We start from the raw sequence: 18,038 nt of genomic DNA, 5'->3' as shown, positions 1-18,038 counted from the left end.
GGCTGTGAGGAATGACCTCACAGTGTGGTACCTGTTGGTCGGTGACCATGGCTGTGTAACTGACTATGAAGCAGGAGTCCTCAGACTCTTTGTCTGACTTGTTTGGGTGCCATTCATTGGGTTTGGGCCCATAATTGGTTTTTCTCTGTTTTGTTTTGACATTTCCAATACCGAGGTATTAAGGGAAAACAAGACTCTTTAGGGTGAGGTGTGCAGGCTTAGTTTCTCATGACTGGATGCTCTCTTCTGTCTTTGATTTCTTTCTTATCTACGTGTTTTGTTCTTTATCATCCAAAGTCTCATTCCATTGAAGGACCAGCCTTTTCAGTCCTTGACGTGTCGAGGCAGTCCCAAAGACTGAGATGGAAGCTACATTCTTAAGTCCCAGCTAGAAATGTTCCTTCCTCCGCAGTTCCCTGAGTGAGATCCATGGTGGAACATCCACAGGGACGTCATTCCCTTAGGATCTCGTCTAGTGGTTTTCAGCAGTAAATACTTGTGTCTCTTTTGCTCTCATGTACTCTGCAGTCTCATATTGAAGACTTGCAGTTAGCCTTATATTGTTAATAATAAACTGTTAACTAGGAATGATTGTAAATAGGAAGTAAAAGTAAATTCTAAATGCCATATGACCAGTCATTTAATTACTACATTCAACCTATTTGGGCAGTGTAATACATGTCTCTGCAATTAAATACAAAGACATAGGACTTCCCTAGTGGTCCAGTGGTCAAGACTGCTCTTTCACTGCAGGGGGCCACGGGTTCAATCCTTGGTTGGGGAACTAAGGTCCTGCATGCCACGTGGCACAGCCAAGAATATTAGAGAGATATCTGCCCATTTCCCCACTCTTGTGTATAGTCTTTCTGTAAATGCGATCAGCCAGAGTGAATGGGGCTGCTCTGGGCTAGTTTGACCAGGTTACAGACAGGGAATGTGAGATACAAATCACATGTTTGGCTTTAGTAATCAGTCCGGGGGCAGGAGACCCAAAGCTCCCTTCAGTCCCCTCTTCCCTCTTAAGAGATCTTATTAAAGCAGCATTAGAAAGCACTAGCTACTCTTTGTTGAGAAGCTGTGAGTAGCCATTTAGGTGCAAACACTTCACCAGGATTTTTACGTCCGTTATCTCTAATCTTCATGGGAAGCTTGCGAGGGACCCGTAGCCTGGAAGGGTGGGAATAGAGGCTTAGAAGTCTGAGTGACTTGCCGAGGTTTCCACAGCCAGTAGGTGACAGAACCGGTGTTTCAGTCTACTCCTTTCTTTCTCCAGTCACAATTACTCGCTTTATTTTCCCAGCCCATGTTTCACTCCTACCTGCTTTCCTTAATTTCTCCTGACTGCCCCTCAGAGCTGCCGCTGCTTGCTCAGGCTTCTGTTGAGAAACCCACCTGAGTCAGCCAGGAATTCCACTCCATCCTGCCAGCTGTCCGCGCATTTCACCAACGCACCTGCCGCCCTGCCCACTCCCGCTCTCACACACCAGTAAGCTTCTGCAACTGGCCTCTTGTCAAACCTGTGGTGTTGACACAATGAGACACGAGGCAGTGGGAAAGCTGCTCAGTCCTGAAACAGGCCTGGCCCCGGTTCTCCCTGGAGGATGTGGTAGTGAGAGATGTGAGGGACTGGCAGCTGACTTGTAGGGAAGGATTTTCTGGAGCCTTCTGTGGTCCCATTTTAATTTGAGTGAAGTGAGGATTTCCTGGGTGGTCCAGTGATTAAGACTTCACGCTTCCACTGCCAAGGGCATGGGTTCAGTTCCTGGTTGGGGAACTAAGATCCCACATGCCATGCAGTGAGGCCAAGAAGTTAATGAAGAAATTTTTTTGTTTTTTCCCTGAGCAAAAGGTTCTCATAGAATCCCTATGTTCATGCTCCCAGATCACACAGTCATTCCACTTGGTAATTGGTCTGGCCCAGTAACTCAGTAGCCTAGTTTGGGCAGACAATGTTAACACAGAGGATGGTGGGTGGTGTGTGAAGGACCATGTCCTAGATAACCTGTCTGTCACCGGTTTAGACTTTCACACCATACCGGACGGCATGGCGCCCCATAGTGACTGCCACCCACGTTGGCTCCCACATCCGAGTAGGTGGACATGGACTTGCCGTTGGTTGCTGTTCCCCTGCCTGCCTGGGAATGCCTGTCACTTCCTTTGCAGTGGTGGACTCCAGTTTAACCATCTGCGATGAAAGTGATTGTTGTGGTGGACGTTGAATTGTGTGAGCATTTATTTTCCTCCCACTGTTTTTTCCTTTCAAATGAACCACCCGTACTTGTTTCTGAGAGAATCCACCCACGTTGACTCGCCTGTGGCTTTTACCCTTTCAGTTGGTGGGGAGTGGCGTCTCAACGATGGGTGGACCCCAGGCTTCTCTCCTGGTGGGGGTGTGTGTGTGTGTGTCACTCGTTTCTGTCTGTGTGACCCAGAAACTCCCAGTATCTTGGGTAGGCATAATCAACACCCTGAGATTGGATTAGAATGCCAGAACACATCACCTAAGCATGAATTGATGATAATCGCCCCAGTTCCTGACTAGTCCTTACTAGGGCTGTGCTATAAGAACCCAAGATACTGGGAAGGGACTATTTGGACCTGTGGCTGTCACCCTTTCTTGGGATGAACTGTGCACCACATGCTGTATCTTTTCACAGAAGCACCAAAACAACTTAGGCCATGAATACTCTTTGAGAATTGACTGTGTTTCAGGGTGCCATCTTTTTTTCCGTTGTACTAAGGTTTTCCTCTTCACTTGTGTGTCGTAATTATTTCTTTACACGTATGATGCTTCTAGGACCTCTTGTTCTTTCCTCTTTACCTCCGTGAATTCAGGACACACCCTTCAGTGATTCCTGCTGCTGTTCCTCGATGACACCTCATCTTTCCCTCCCCAAGTCTTCTGACCTAGAAATCCCACCTTTATAGTTTAACAATAAGAACTAAAAACATTACCTAAAAACTTACCGATAATATATTAATAATAATTGGTAATTATAAGATAATAGAAGTCCTTTGGAGTAAACTAGAATACACATACTTAGAAAAGGTCAATTGTTTGGTAGGTCAACTTTAAGACCTACCAGAACACTGTGAAGTGTATGTGTTTACATACAGTTCAGTTTACTGTTTCCCTTCAGTGTAGGCATTATCTTGAAAAAGACTTGTTCAGAGCTCTGGGAGGTGTCTAGCTGGTTGGAGCTCCATGGAGGAGCCAGGTCCCCCAGATGTGGCTCTCATCTGGGGGGTGTCGGGCTCTTTAACCTCCAGACTCGTCTGATGGAGCTGCACCGCCAGTGGGAATTGCTTCTGGAGAAGATGCGGGAGAAAGGCATCAAGCTGCTGCAGGCCCAGAAGCTGGTGCAGTACCTACGGGAGTGTGAGGACGTGATGGACTGGATCAACGACAAGGTGTGGTTGAGCAGGAGGGAAATGCCATGATCCTGACCTCCTAACTAGGAGAGGAACACACAGTAAACTGCGCGGCCCCTGAAGCGGCTGCGGCCCCTCTGGCATCCATTTCATGATAGGTTTTGGGAGCCACTGTGCCCGAGTGTGTCTTGGTGACTCTGGCTTTGCTGTGGTCCCCAAACAGGAAGCCATTGTGACGTCTGAGGAGCTGGGCCAGGACCTGGAGCACGTGGAGGTGTTACAGAAGAAATTTGAAGAGTTTCAGACAGATATGGCTGCCCACGAAGAGAGAGTCAATGAAGTGAACCAGTTCGCTGCCAAGCTGATTCAGGTAAATGGGAAAGTGCTATGTGTTCTCATAGCAGCATTATGTTAACTGCCTTTACATTAACATTAATATGATACAACTTCATTAATTTTTCCAGAAACTTTTGATCAGATGCCTGATTTCTGGGTGAGCAGGTTTTGATAAAGCATTTCTGAGTCCTGTTTAGATCTCAGTAAGGCAGCAGTACTGCTCACTCCTAAATTAGAAAATGCTTTTCAACTTGTGGCTGTGGGCAGGAAGGGCAGAGTTCATTTGATCTCTTTCCTCCGCCCACTTTCAGGTAGGGCTTGGTGAAGCTTTTATGGGCTGTTGAAGTTGGGCGTCAGGGTTTCTCAGACTAGGGTGTGGTGGCGAAAGCTGCAGAGGGTTGGCAGGCGTCCACCGCCACCTCAATGCTCTTCTTGAGTCAGAGCTTCCCTGGACTCCTGGGAGCTGGGGAGCCCTGTAATGAAACAAGGCTCTCCCCTGGGAGCTCTGCAGCCAGAGGGGAGTGGGACTGCCTGTCGCTGCTGCTTTATCTTCGCCCACCCTGCAGGGCTCTGGAGAGGTCCAGTACAGTGACCGCAGGAGTTTTTGCTTTAAGGAAAACTTGCTTTGGGGAGGTGGGGGTGCAAACTTTAAACCTGTAGATCCTTCGGGGTTGGCACTTGTTTCCTCTTGGCTCAGTGATGAAAGGAGAACCAGCATTTCTCAGACATAACCTCGCCTTCCACATGACAGGCGAGCCGCCCCCTCAGGATCCTGGGCCATCCCCAGGTCGTGCTGAGGAGAGCAGGCGGGCCAAACCCCAGATCCCACAGGGGCTCCCACAGCCCAGGAGTGCTTCACCTTATCACTTTACCTGTTATTTTATTTAAACAAGACAATGTGGTTAGTGAGGAAGGAGACTTTGAAAGGAGTGTCTCCAGTGTGGAGTCAGGAACAGATCTGAAAGCCATGTTTCTGGGCTAGCGTGCTTCTCGGTAGCCTCATGACGCCGGACACCCTGAACTTGGAGCAGATGGGCAAGCAGTCGTTCATGAGGCGCCTACACAGGTGCCGCTGCAGGGTGTCAGCGCAGGGGCTGCTACAGATGTCCAGAACCGCTCTGGAGACACCACATGACTCCTGGGCTCAGACAAGGGCTCTCCCCTTTTTATAGAACAAGAAATGAAGCTTCCGTGGAAGGAGCTTCCCTCCATTCCACACAAAAAGCCAGTAATTCTTCAGAACAGTCAGGTTTGCTGAGGCAGACGTGTCAGGGAGCCAAGGCCAGGTGAGCAGTGACGGGGCCGCTGGTGCGGGTTTGAGTGTCGTGTCTGCCCTTTCTGGCCCAGGAGCAGCACCCTGAGGAGGAGCTGATCAAGACAAAGCAGGATGAGGTGAATGCGGCCTGGCAGCGGCTGAAGGGCCTGGCCCTTCAGCGGCAAGGGAAGCTGTTCGGGGCAGCTGAGGTCCAGCGCTTTAACAGGTACCAAGCTGAGGGGGCTTGTGGGAATGGGATTTCCCAACTGGGTGTGGTGAGGCCCATGGGGAGTCAAAGAAGGTGTCGGGCCACCTGGGTCTCTGCCCTGTGTGGTGCCCCAGTCCCGGATGGATGACATAGCTGCAGACTAACAGGTGCCTCTGTGTTGGAGGGATGTGGATGAGACCATCAGCTGGATCAAGGAGAAGGAACAGCTAATGGCCTCTGATGACTTTGGCCGGGACCTGGCCAGCGTCCAGGCTCTGCTGCGGAAACATGAGGGTTTGGAGAGAGATCTTGCTGCCTTGGAGGACAAGGTGGGTTTGGAAGGCAGCTGATTCTGTGAGTGAGTTACTCGCCAGGGTCGGGAGAGCAGCCCTGACAAACGTTGTGTCTTCCAGGTCAAAGCCCTGTGTGCTGAGGCCGACCGCCTGCAGCAGTCCCACCCTCTGAGCGCCACCCAGATCCAGGTGAAGCGAGAGGAGCTGATCACCAACTGGGAGCAGATCCGCACCCTGGCCGCAGAGAGACACGCGCGTCTCAACGATTCCTACAGGTAGACACGCTCCTCCAAGGCTCCGCAGCCTGTACCGTGAAGCTTTTGTTTTAGAGTTGAGAGGTCAGAATTGCGTGTCATCATTGCGCAAGGGCCATGCTAATCTTCTCTGTATCGTTCAATTTTAGTATATGTGCTGCCGAAGCGAGCACAAGAGTTGAGAGGTCAGAATTGATGGTTGGTTCTCTGTAACAAGGAGAACTATATTATTATAGCTTCATAGCTTTCCTCTAGTAAGAAGATGCAGAAGACTTTCTCTTACTATATTTGTTATATATTTCCTTGTTGTATATTAATGTATTTCTGTATTATATTTAGAGACTTAACAACTTTGTAGTGTTTGCATGTACACGCACAGTATTGATAACTTTATAAACGTCTTTCTTCTAGCCTAGATCACTTTGTTAGAGCCAATATAAATGGAAATACCTATTAGCAATAAGTATTTAGCAATCTGAGCATCATGTAAAATATTGTTAAAATTGCATAAATCAGGGATTGAAAGGGAAAGAGTATTTCTTAATGGTAACTAGGAGTTGAACTTGGGGACAAGGAAGTTGAACATAAGGGACAAGCTCAGGGAATTACAGTGATGGACAGAGCCTAAATTTTGAAGGATTGATTTCAGTCGTGTTTTGCTGATCTAGATTGGAAGAGTCCTCCCTTTCCCAGGGCTAGAGTTTGTATGGCTCATTAGACTCTTGAGGACATAGAATTCGGAGCTCTGGGGCAGCATCTTCTACCCGGGGCCTCCCCTGGAGACCTCTGCTTATGGACTTTTGGTCTTCCAGGCTTCAGCGCTTCCTTGCCGACTTCCGAGACCTCACCAGCTGGGTCACTGAGATGAAAGCCCTCATCAATGCAGATGAACTTGCCAACGATGTGGCCGGAGCCGAAGCCCTGCTGGATAGGCATCAGGAGCACAAGGTAGGGTTTCCAGGGTCTTCCAGAAGTAAAGCCATGAGCTTATCATGCATGGCTGTAGCTCTGTCACTTCCAGCCCAGAGTGGCTGAAACCTTGCTCACAGGTAGCTCTCACCATGGGGATTGGGGCTGGTTTTACCTTTGAAGTCTTGCTTTTTCTGCTTCTCATAGATGGTTATTCTCCTGATATGTAACTCATTTAACCATGATTCATAAAAGCAAAGGGCCAAGCTCTAGTAGGGTGGAGATGCTGCTGTTTTACATATGCATCCTGTGCCATCTTAAAAAAATCTTTAAATGCTGAACTTCATGGTTGGTTTGAGTAAATCTAAACTTCATAATCTGCTCTTTCTCCAAAAGTATGTCCATGGGAAATTAGTTTTATGAGATCTTAACAGGCTTTATATTTTAAGAAAAGGGTTTTCTGTGGCTAAGTAATTTTGGAAAACACTGTTAAGGTTTAAAAAATTATTACTATAAATCTTCTGAGGTGCTGGAAATAAAAAATACACAAAAGTCAGACAGCCACCTCTGGACTAGCAACAGTTAAAAGCGTAATTTTTAAAGATACTAATTATCACATGAGAAAATATAAAGTACTTGGGAATCTAACAGAAGTTGTTTAAGACATCAGTGGAGAAAACTGTACAGTTTTGAGGAAAGGGGAGAAACAGAATAAAGGGATGGGTATGGATAGAATGATTGCTTGTAAAGGTACAAATTCTCCCCAAGATGTATACCTTCATTGCAGTTCCAGGCAGAAGCCCAGAGGCCTTTGTTTCTGAAATGAAACATGCTGATTTTGAAATAAATTTGGAAGGGATTTCCCTGGTGGTCCAGTGGCTAAGATAACGCACTCCCAATGCAGGGGACCTGTGTTCAATCCCTGGTCAGGAAACTAGATCCTACGTGCCACAGCTAAGAGTACACATGCCACAACTAAGACCTGGTAGAGCCACATAAATAAATAAATGTGAAAGTAATTTAATTTGGAAAAAAAAAACCAGCTGAGACAATTATGAAGAACAGGGGAGGGACTTTTCCTACCAGTTATTATAAAACCATAAGTTTATCGGGCACAAGAAGACCTGAAATAGACCAACGGAACAGATAATGGAGAGCTCGGGCCTTGTAGATATGTGGACACTTGATGGTTTGACAGATGGCATGAAAAGCCAGTAGGAAGCAGACTTCTTAGTAAGCAATGCTGTCCAGTTTGGTGACCTGGGCTGATACTAGCAAACCTGGCGTCATCTTTGGTTTGTTCCTCGTTCTAGATGTGATATTCCTGATTTGAATGGTTATACAAGATTCAACAACTTACTCTTTGTTACAAAGTGCTGGACATAAATTGTCCTTTTTTTTCCCTATTAGGGTGAAATTGACGCTCATGAAGATAGCTTTAAATCTGCAGACGAGTCTGGACAGGCCCTGCTTGCAGCTGGTCACTACGCCTCAGATGAAGTGAGGGAGAAGGTACGAGAGAAGAAAGGGTCTTTTACTAAAAGTCTCTGGAAGCTGTTATCCATCCTTAAATATCCAGACATTGCATTCACCAGTGTCAGAGAAAATGCAGGAGATTCTGTCTGGAAGTTAAGGAGCAGCAAACACTTTCAGAGATTTAAAAAGAAGATGCATGGTGATTGATTAGAGAAAGTTCCATTTGTGTGGGCCACATGCAACATATGTCCTACTTAAAGGGGACTTTGCAGGGAGCTGAGGCCTGCATTAGTAGTTGGAGTTGAGAGGAAACATTAAATTACGTGTATGTGTATATAATTCTAAAGTTTCAAAGTATGTTCTTAAAGATGGCTGAGGCACATTAGATAATGATTCTTATGTTTTTAATACTGTATAGACCAGGAAGAGACATTTTAAAGATACATTTTATTGTTGTTAACTATTCAGCCTTAAAATTAAGTCTTGGGCATTGATGGATCTAGTCAGTGTATTCTGAGGAGAACCCACTCAGTTGACATCTCTTACCTAAGAGTCCCTGCTGCTCCTGTGCTGCCTCACTTTTACATAGATGCCCTTTTTCTTCCACCTGAAGTTTACTTGTCATGTCTGCCTAACATTGTATGTGATAATATGGCAACAAATTATTAATAATTCTAGGTTCATTCTAACAGGGCCAACTCTTAGGTTTAACATGACCATGTAAACCCTCAGGATCTGTGATTTTTTTTTTTTTTGGTGACTTGGCTGACACGTGCAAGTGAATGCTATCCTTCTTGTGCAAGTCAGAACCAAGGCCTAAAAGTTAGCAGAGGATTAAGAAATTCCGGGAGCCTCTGTATCTGACGTCCCCTCCCCTCCCCTGTCCCCACCCCGCCAGCTGACCATCCTCTCCGAGGAGCGGGCTGCGCTGCTGGAGCTCTGGGAGCTGCGACGGCAGCAGTACGAACAGTGCATGGACCTGCAACTCTTCTACCGCGACACGGAGCAGGTGGACAACTGGATGAGCAAGCAGGAGGTGAGTGGGGTAGGGGGCCGGCCATGCTGCTCAGCTGGCCCGTTCTGTGCAGGTTCGGTTCTGCGTCACGTGGAGGGAGGGGTTGCCGGCTTCCATGGGCCCTGCGAGCACCATTCCTGTTGCTGAGACTGAAGGGCCCTTAGGAAAGGACCCGGTTTTTCAGAGGACTGTGATGGTGTAAAGTTTTTTGTTAGATTTTCTTCTCCTTAGAACTTTGCATTTTGCGTGATCTAAATCGACTAGAGGCTACAAAAACTGTTGAAGCAAAGTTTCAGTAGAGGGTAGAACGAGGGTTTCATGCTCTTGCTGGATTGGTTTTAAGCAAATCTAGAAGGACCTCTGGCTTCCAGGGGAGACCCGAGAGTTTCATGGCCATAGTCTCTCTTCCTGTCCTTTCTGTATTTTGGCCTCAGCAGCCTTTGCTTTCCAGCCCTGAGAGGGGAAGAGCATTGAACATTATGTCAACACTGTGTTTCCTTCTGTAAGGCGTTCCTGTTGAATGAAGACCTGGGTGATTCCTTGGATAGTGTGGAAGCGCTTCTCAAGAAGCACGAAGACTTTGAGAAGTCCCTCAGCGCCCAGGAGGAGAAGATCACAGTAAGACCCCTTCCTGGCGTCCGTGCCGTCATGTGATCCTTAGCGTCAGCGGAGGTCTCTTTGGTTCTGAGAGGCTTCCAAGCAGAGTCAGAGAAGTCTCCGGGTGCTTACACTCTCACGGGGGTGAGCAACCACCGTGCTGGAGACACAGCACAGCTTCTAGAGTGATCCTGTTCTCTTGTTGTAACCTCCAGGCTGAGATTTCCTCCCTGTTAAAGTAGTTAAGGACTACGGTAAGAGGTTTTTCCCCACTGAGCACTGATCTTGGAAGTAGGAATTGAGGACTTACAGTGGTTACGATGCTCAGCTTCCACTGCAGGTGGTATGGATTCGATTCCTGGTCAGGGAACTAAGGTCCTGCATGCTATGTGGTTTGGCCGAAAAAAAAGAACTAGGAATTGAAAGGCTGTTAACCTGTGTCCAACCCCGTCAAATCCTGCCCTGATGTTAACTGCAGCCAATGTCTGCAGTCCTGAGTGAAGCTAGCATTACACTTGAGCCATCTGACGGAGGACATCAAGTAAAAACTCAGAAGTTAAGGGATGAAGGTTGTCATAGCAAACCTCAGAGTGAAGTCCTTGACATGGTCTAGAGCGTTTTGTGCTGTGTTCTGCACTCCCCTCCCCTCCGGGGGCTGAGCTGTGATGAGCCCTCACCAGTGACGGACCTTCTTCTTCCTCCTAGGCCTTAGATGAGTTTGCCACCAAGCTGATTCAGAACAACCACTACGCGATGGAAGACGTGGCCACCCGGCGAGACGCGGTGAGTGCACAACTTCCTCACTAGCCTCCTTTCCACCCGTGGGTGTCCCTCTCAAGGCAGGTCAGCTAGGGGTGAGAGTAGAGACTCACAGGGGGCCTTGCCTTCCAGCTGCTGAGCCGCCGCAACGCCCTGCATGAGAGAGCCATGTACCGCCGTGCCCAGCTCGCAGATTCTTTCCACCTGCAGCAGTTTTTCCGTGACTCTGATGAGCTCAAGAGTTGGGTCAACGAGAAGATGAAAACTGCCACAGATGAAGCTTATAAAGTAAGATCCTGTTGGCAGTGCGATGTAGCCCTTGCTCAGTAAGCCAGACACTGTGCTCACAAATGAACGTAGCTAAAGAAAGAGATTGGAAATTTCAAAAACACACTACTGGGTGTAAGCTGGCGGTTTCATACGTCCCCTGTGAAGATATGTGTGAGTGTAGTGCAGCGTAACTTGCTGTCCTCAGGTTTGAGAGAGAACCTCTTTCTTGGCAGGACCCATCCAACCTACAAGGAAAAGTGCAGAAGCACCAGGCCTTTGAGGCCGAGCTCTCGGCAAACCAGAGCCGCATTGATGCCCTGGAGAAAGCCGGGCAGAAGCTGATTGACGTTGACCACTATGCCAAGGATGAGGTGGCGGCTCGGATGAATGAGGTCATCAGTCTGTGGAAGAAGCTGCTGGAGGCCACGGAGCTGAAAGGTGAGGGGAGGCGTGCATGGGGTTGTGGTGGGAGGTTTGGAGAGTTAAATGCTTGTCCCTGGTTCCCTGGTTTAGGTCCTTGGGCCTCCTAGGCAAGCTGCACCAGGTGACTGGGCACTGGGGCTCACTTCCTGAGAGAGTCAGCTGCGTGGGTACCTAATGATGTGCAGGGTTGGCGGATGTGACTCTGTGTACTGGCCGGTGGGGCAGCCTGAGAGAGGAGAGGCTGATTTGGCCAGTGGGCTTGGTTGACTGGGGCCTCTTCAGTGGAAGAGGTCAGCTGTGAGCCTAGGGCACCTAACCATTCATTAGCACTTAACCCATGGGGCTCATTCCAGCTCTGCATCTGGAAGGCAGAGCCGAGCTTGCAGTTTTCCTTCACCTTGTGATAGACATGAAGCCGTCACTGAAACCCTGCCCCATCGTGGTCCTTCCGAGAGGTGCCGCTGTTTACAAACAGCGCTGGCAGAAAGGTGATACTCTCTCACAGACTCGACTTTGCCCCCTTGACCAGGCATAAAGCTCCGTGAGGCTAACCAGCAGCAGCAGTTTAACCGCAACGTTGAGGACATTGAGCTGTGGCTGTACGAAGTGGAAGGTCATCTGGCCTCGGACGACTACGGCAAAGACCTCACCAACGTCCAGAACCTCCAGAAGAAGCATGCCCTGCTGGAGGCTGACGTGGCAGCGCACCAGGTACGGGCCCTGGATGCGGATGTGGGGCCATGCGCACCGGGGAGAGAGGGGCCGGTCAGCCAAGGCCAGTCAGTTCGGGGGGGATGAAGTGTGTCGGTGCCTTAGAGAATCGTGGTTGCACTACTTGCTTCTGTTCAGGTTGGCCTGCTTGCTCTTGGAGCTTCCTGGGAGCCCAAAAAGGGGAAAGGACGGCTGGAAGCATACTCCAGGGTGTGGGGAGACAACTCTGTGTTATTTTCTCAGTGTGTGAGCAAACCACACCTGAGGTAATAACGTCAGCCAAGAAATGTCCAGAACCATCCTTGGGCAGCCCCAGGCCAGGCTTTCAAGACCCTGTCCTTCCTGTCTCCAGGATCGCATCGATGGCATCACAATCCAGGCCCGTCAGTTCCAGGACGCGGGCCACTTTGACGCTGAAAACATCAAGAAGAAGCAGGAGGCCCTGGTAGCCCGCTACGAGGCACTCAAGGAGCCCATGGTTGCCCGAAAGCAAAAGTTGGCTGATTCCCTACGGTTGCAGCAGCTCTTCCGTGACGTTGAGGATGAAGAGACGTGGATTCGGGAGAAAGAACCTATTGCCGCCTCCACCAACAGAGGTCAGCCTGCTTCCATCAGATGGAAGTCCAGTTAGGAACGGGCCTACCCTTACAGCAGGAGGGGGACCCATGTCCGAATGAGCAAAGTCAAGTTTCAGTTGAACTGGGTTTTTAAGTGAAACTGTGGGGAAAGCCAAGAGTGACGGGGGTTGACTTTTCTCTCGATGACTTGGGAATGCTTCCTCTTTCAGGCAAAGATTTAATTGGAGTCCAGAACCTGCTAAAGAAACACCAAGCCCTACAAGCAGAAATTGCTGGCCACGAGCCCCGCATCAAAGCAGTCACACAGAAGGGGAACGCCATGGTGGAGGAGGGTGAGTGTTGTTGGGAGGTAGCTTCGTTCTCATTCCTCGTGGCGCTTGCTGAGTGCATGGACCCGAGTCAGGCTGGGCTAGGGGTTGAAGGCCATCCCCCCACCTCCTGACTGTGACCCTGACTAGTCTGTCACCTTTCTGAGCCTGAATTCCACCCCCCTCCCCCCCACCAACTTCTCAACTTCTCCCACGGTTGAGAAGACTAAATGAGGTTAGTTTTGAGGAGACTGAGACAGTGCCTGCCACTCATGAGTCTCCATGACAGAGGATCAGAGGGGGCTGTTGGTTTTATTGTTTGTTTATGATGATATCACTAATGCCAACTAGGGCTGTCTGCTTAGAGTCTAGACAGACATCGTGGTCTGAGGAGATCTGTTAAAGGGTTGGAACTTGGGCCTTAAGTAAAACTGGGACCATGAAGGGACCTGGCTCCCTGGACATGGTGTCACAGGGGCTGTGCGCGCTCAGAGGACCTTGTTTGTCCCCATGTTTCTCATTGTCCTCCTTCCCTTGCCACCCTACAGGCCATTTTGCCGCCGAGGACGTGAAGGCCAAGCTCCATGAGCTGAACCAGAAGTGGGAGTCGCTGAAGTCCAAGGCCTCCCAGCGGCGGCAGGACCTGGAGGACTCGCTGCAGGCCCAGCAGTATTTTGCCGACGCCAACGAGGCCGAGTCCTGGATGCGGGAGAAGGAACCCATCGTGGGCAGCACCGACTATGGCAAAGATGAGGACTCGGCCGAGGTGATGCATAGTGGGGATACCAGGCTTGGACTGGGTACGGTTAGGAGAATGACCACATGTGCAAGGTGCAGTCTCATGGCTTTGAAGATGTTTCAGCATCTCTTTCCACTTTTCTCTGTGGTAATTCTACTATGCTTACAAAACAGAGAAGGCAGCCTTGGCCTTTCACTGTTAGCTGTGACCATGTCTCCATTCTTATTTCATTTTTTCTGCATACATATGTATACATAAGCACAATTTTTTGTTAGTCATCTTTTCTGAATGGAACTCTTAAATTTTATTCATAAAGGTCTAGGTATAGCTGTGTGCCTGCCTTTTCTTGCCTGTCTTCACATAAACTGTCAGGAGCTGAATATTGACCTGACCTGATAGGATTTGGAGAAGTAGAAAGCACGGAGGGTGGTGGGAAGGGGCTTCCTGGAGGAGCGTGGCGTGTGCCCAGCTGCCACTTAACCAGGAGTGTTCAATTCTAAGGATGGGTGGTGGATCTCTGTACGTGTGATGATGTTCTTTTTGACCCCTTGTCTGTTTCAAGGATTGCATAATTAAGTATGGATGAAAAGATCATAGAAAACATGATATTTTCTCTACATTAAGTGTTTATCAAATAAAGGGAGAGAGAGTGATCAAGTCACTGGCTAGCTAAACAGATTTCAGAGGCAGACAGCGTGTTGGGGAGGCAGGGGGGCAGCTCTGGCTCCTTGCTCAGGGTCGCTGTGTGTGACTTGGATTTCAGGCTCTGCTAAAGAAGCACGAGGCTTTGATGTCGGATCTCAGCGCCTATGGCAGCAGCATCCAGGCCCTGCGAGAGCAGGCCCAGTCGTGCCGGGTAAGTGAGGCTTTTCCTGTCAGCGACTGTGAGATGCCAGGAGTTGGGTGGGGGCCAGGGAGCAGGGAGGCCAAAAGACCCAGATGCTGACAGCAGGTGGCATGGTCATAGGTGATGTTCTTTTATTTTTTTATTTTTAGCTGTTGGGTCTTCATTGCTTCGTGGGCTTTCTCTAGTTGCAGAAAGCAGGGGCTACTCTTCCTTGTAGTGCACAGGCTTTAGGGCGTGTAGGCTCAGTAGTTGGGGTGCCCAGGCTCAACAGTTGAGCGCACAGGCTTAGTTTTTCCAAGGCATGTGGGATCTTCCTGGACCAAAGCTCAAACCTGTGTTTCCTGCATTGGCAGGCAGATTCTTAACCACTGACCCACCAGGGAAGCCCCCGTAGGTGACTTCCCTGTGACCTTAAAGGTCCCAGGCAGCTGGGCTTCCTGAATCAGATCTTCTTGGTAGCTTCAGCGAAGAACTGTGTCTAGTGTATGTTTGGTGAATGTGGGTCTCCTGCTGAGGTTGGGATCTGCAGTGGCTGAGATGGCACTCCAGAGACATCGCATAACTGTGTTTGCCCTTCCTTTGGATTTTTAGCAACAAGTGGCCCCCATGGATGACGAGACTGGGAAGGAGCTGGTCTTGGCGCTCTATGACTATCAGGAGAAGAGTCCCCGAGAGGTCACCATGAAGAAAGGAGACATTCTCACCTTACTCAACAGCACCAATAAGGCAAGCACAGAGGATGACTGGGGGTTGGTTTCCATGTGTTGGGTGTCTTGGGAGTGTGTCTTTCCAGGATGAGGCTGGTTTAAAACTTGAAGTTACTATAGTTTCCATGTCAGTCTCCCATGTCATGTGGGTTTACTGTTTTGCCTGTGATTGAAATGACCAGTCTGTTTCCATAAATACCTGAGAGCTAGGGTAGTGACTCTCACTTTCAAGGAGAGCTTTTTCATTATGGACCACTTCCAAGTGGAATTTTTTTCTCTTTTGAGCCAAAGTCTGCTTCTCTGTCGCTGGTACCTGTTCTAGACTGTAGGGCCACAGAAGAGGGTTGAAGACAGGCGCCAGCATTACCTTGTAGGTTCCTCCTTCTCCTCTTCTCCAAGTTCAGTGCTGCCTGGTTCATCAGTCTTTCTTCCTTAATGCATTCTGATTGACCTTGGCCTTGGAATGAGGCCATGAGCCTCCACGTGTCATCTGACGAGCCCCCCAAGATCCTGCCCCCTGTCTTGGTGTAGGCTGGAGAAGTGTTAGGCACCTCTTTTTCCCACCCCCTTGACTCACCTGTTTGTGGGTCTTTGAGGAAACCCTGCCCAGTGTCGTTCTGCTGACCTTAAACCTAAACTAACTGCCTGGTCTGACTCTGGTTTACTCAAGAGCAGCCTCGTCCAGTTGAAGCTGTGGTGATGGCAGACTCTGTGTCTTTGTTGGCCCCACAGAAGCCACTAGTGACAGGTGATCACGAAGGGCTTCAGAGGTGCCAGAGCAGCTGAGATTTTATTTAATTTCATGGAGTGTGGCTCGAGGCTGCCATGTTAGCACAATTCTGGAGCATCTGTACGAAGAGAAGGTGGCCTTCCTGCTCCAGTGAAGTCATGGCTGCCTCGCTCATGACCATCCCCATACACAGCAGGTCACAAGGGGACCAAAATTCCCATCTTCACACCAGGTGACTTTGGCACCATCACGGGGCCCTCATGCCGTGACTGGAGCTCTTTTTCATGTGTGCACGCATGTGTGCACAGGCCTTCTTGGGTTCTCCCTCCGTCAGGGGAGGAACTTGCAGTGAAGAGTCTCTTTCTGTGTAGGACTGGTGGAAAGTGGAAGTGAACGACCGGCAGGGCTTTGTGCCGGCTGCCTACGTGAAGAAGCTGGACCCCGCGCAGTCGGCCTCCAGGGAGAACCTCCTAGAGGAGCAGGGCAGCATCGCACTGCGGCAGGAGCAGATTGACAACCAGTAAGGGCCTCGTGGGCGGTGGCGGCGGGCCGGCGGAGGGCTGCGTCGTGCGGGGCCAAGGTGGAGGCCACCCTGAGCTGAGGCTCCAGGGTGAGCGCTGTCCCGGTGGCCGTCTGCGCTCAAAGGTGTACTCTTCCTCCCGCCCCCACAGCATAGCTTACCCACACAGCTCTGATCCCTGGAACCTACGATCCCTGACCCATCTGTTTTTTTTTCCTTTGGTTTGTTGTTTTCCCTGCATTTGCCAGTTGCTTTTCCTAAACAACATTTGCTAATTATCACCATCTGGATCTTTGTTCTCCAGTTCAGGAGGTGCTTTCTGAAAAGGGGTTTTTAGCTGTTCTGTATCCCTTGAGCTCTGTTCTCTGCCAAAGGCCGCATGGAGTGTGTTTCTCTATCGTGGCTTTGTGCTCTGAGTAGAGTGTATTTTTTAGGAAACAGCTCTGCCCTCTTTCCTGTGGCTAAGCTCCCTTAAAGACCGGTGTCCTTCTTTTAGGGGACATCTTACACCACTAATGAGATCTAAAGCTCTGGACACCTGGAAGATAGCCAGGAGGTACACTCTGATGAGAGGTTGGAATGGTAGAACTTTTTTGACCCTGTTTCTCCCTACAGAGGTCAGTTTTTCTACACTTACCAATGCTTTCTGTTACTGCTAAGAATGAGAAGTTTTGGCCTGGATCATAAATATGAGAGCAAAAAAGTGGACCAGATACCTGACTCCAGTTGCATGTCAGCCCTCAGGAAAACCTCTTCCTCGGGGCGGTTGCTGTACCCCTTTGAAGTGACCAGTGTCTCTGGCCCAGGAACGTTTACTGCCTAAAGCATGGCAGACAGGAAAGCAAACGGGAACTGACGCTCTCATGTCATTGGGTTTGATTTTCCTGGTCTTTCCTTACTGTGACTTCACTCCCGGCCTAGCCCGCTTCCAAGAGCTCTCGAATGACTCCGTCACTTCCCCCTTGAAGTGTCCACCGTCCCGGCCCCCATCAGAGCTGCTGCCTCCATCCCGTGGATTAACCCACTAATCCGTGCGTGCTTTTGCTGTGCCCCCCTGTGCAGGACGCGGGTAACTAAGGAGGCTGGCAGCGTGTCTCTGCGTATGAAACAGGTGGAAGAACTGTGAGTAGGCCGGAAGCCCTGCCGAGCACCACCCGCCGCCCCTGTCCATCCTCCCTGTCCCGCTTCTCTTGAAGGCGCTCACTGGTTGAGGAAGGCGAGGTGGCGGGAGGGCCCGTCTCCGGCAGCAGCTTTGGCTCACGAGGGAAGGGGTTCGGGTGACGCCGTGTCAGCTGTGGCCGCTTCTCTCGTTGGTGCTTCTGTGCAGCTGTGCGTTCAGAGCCTGGTCGGTTTGCCTCCTATTGGCTTTCGTGCTGGACTAGCCACTGTCAGCAGACCGGGCGGCCGGTACCCTAGTGTTCCTCTGTCGGCAGGAAACCAAACGCCTCTTAAAAGTCTCTGATTCTTGGTAACATGTTCCTGTTTTATTTCGCTTTGGGAAACTTAGATTCTATTCTAGACTTTTTTTTAACTTTCAACTCGGTTGTATTAAGTTTGCTATTTTCACATCTGCAAGGATACCAGGAGTTCAGCCTTTTGTATTTTGGTTCCCAAGGGTTCGAGTGTTGTTGGATTTTTCATAAGAAATCAGCTAGCAAAATGTGCTTTACGTGATTTCTCCTTCCAAAGTGGCCAAAACTTCCTGAGAAATAAGTATATTAACATAGAAAC

The 18,038-nt window shown here is 49.5% G+C and overlaps 1 protein-coding gene and 1 pseudogene across 6 annotated transcripts in view; one reads left to right on the top strand and one right to left on the bottom strand.

Moving 5' to 3' along the window:
- Positions 1 to 18,038, top strand: part of SPTAN1 (spectrin alpha, non-erythrocytic 1) — a 59,469-nt gene that overhangs the window by 13,084 nt on the left and 28,347 nt on the right. For 4 of the 6 annotated variants that reach the window (XM_061154494.1, XM_061154492.1, XM_061154493.1 and 1 more), the window contains exons 4-23: positions 3,271 to 3,411; positions 3,596 to 3,742; positions 5,056 to 5,189; positions 5,356 to 5,500; positions 5,585 to 5,739; positions 6,531 to 6,666; positions 8,038 to 8,139; positions 9,002 to 9,139; positions 9,626 to 9,736; positions 10,421 to 10,498; positions 10,607 to 10,762; positions 10,978 to 11,182; positions 11,697 to 11,878; positions 12,231 to 12,474; positions 12,666 to 12,788; positions 13,313 to 13,530; positions 14,267 to 14,359; positions 14,942 to 15,076; positions 16,159 to 16,307; positions 17,370 to 17,429. In XM_061154494.1, coding sequence (XP_061010477.1) covers positions 3,271 to 3,411; positions 3,596 to 3,742; positions 5,056 to 5,189; positions 5,356 to 5,500; positions 5,585 to 5,739; positions 6,531 to 6,666; positions 8,038 to 8,139; positions 9,002 to 9,139; positions 9,626 to 9,736; positions 10,421 to 10,498; positions 10,607 to 10,762; positions 10,978 to 11,182; positions 11,697 to 11,878; positions 12,231 to 12,474; positions 12,666 to 12,788; positions 13,313 to 13,530; positions 14,267 to 14,359; positions 14,942 to 15,076; positions 16,159 to 16,307; positions 17,370 to 17,429 — 2,852 coding nt within the window. The remainder of the gene's footprint in view (positions 1 to 3,270; positions 3,412 to 3,595; positions 3,743 to 5,055; positions 5,190 to 5,355; positions 5,501 to 5,584; positions 5,740 to 6,530; positions 6,667 to 8,037; positions 8,140 to 9,001; positions 9,140 to 9,625; positions 9,737 to 10,420; positions 10,499 to 10,606; positions 10,763 to 10,977; positions 11,183 to 11,696; positions 11,879 to 12,230; positions 12,475 to 12,665; positions 12,789 to 13,312; positions 13,531 to 14,266; positions 14,360 to 14,941; positions 15,077 to 16,158; positions 16,308 to 17,369; positions 17,430 to 18,038) is intronic. The other 2 variants (XM_061154496.1, XM_061154495.1) reach the window with 1 other exon arrangement.
- On the bottom strand, positions 5,791 to 5,891 carry LOC133065683 (U6 spliceosomal RNA; annotated as a pseudogene).

The sequence above is a fragment of the Dama dama genome, chromosome 11 (genome assembly GCF_033118175.1).
Source record: "Dama dama isolate Ldn47 chromosome 11, ASM3311817v1, whole genome shotgun sequence".
In the NCBI taxonomy this organism is placed as follows: domain Eukaryota; kingdom Metazoa; phylum Chordata; class Mammalia; order Artiodactyla; family Cervidae; genus Dama; species Dama dama.
The sequence above is the reverse complement of the archived record's forward strand: the minus strand, read 5'-3'. Positions and strand labels throughout refer to the sequence as shown.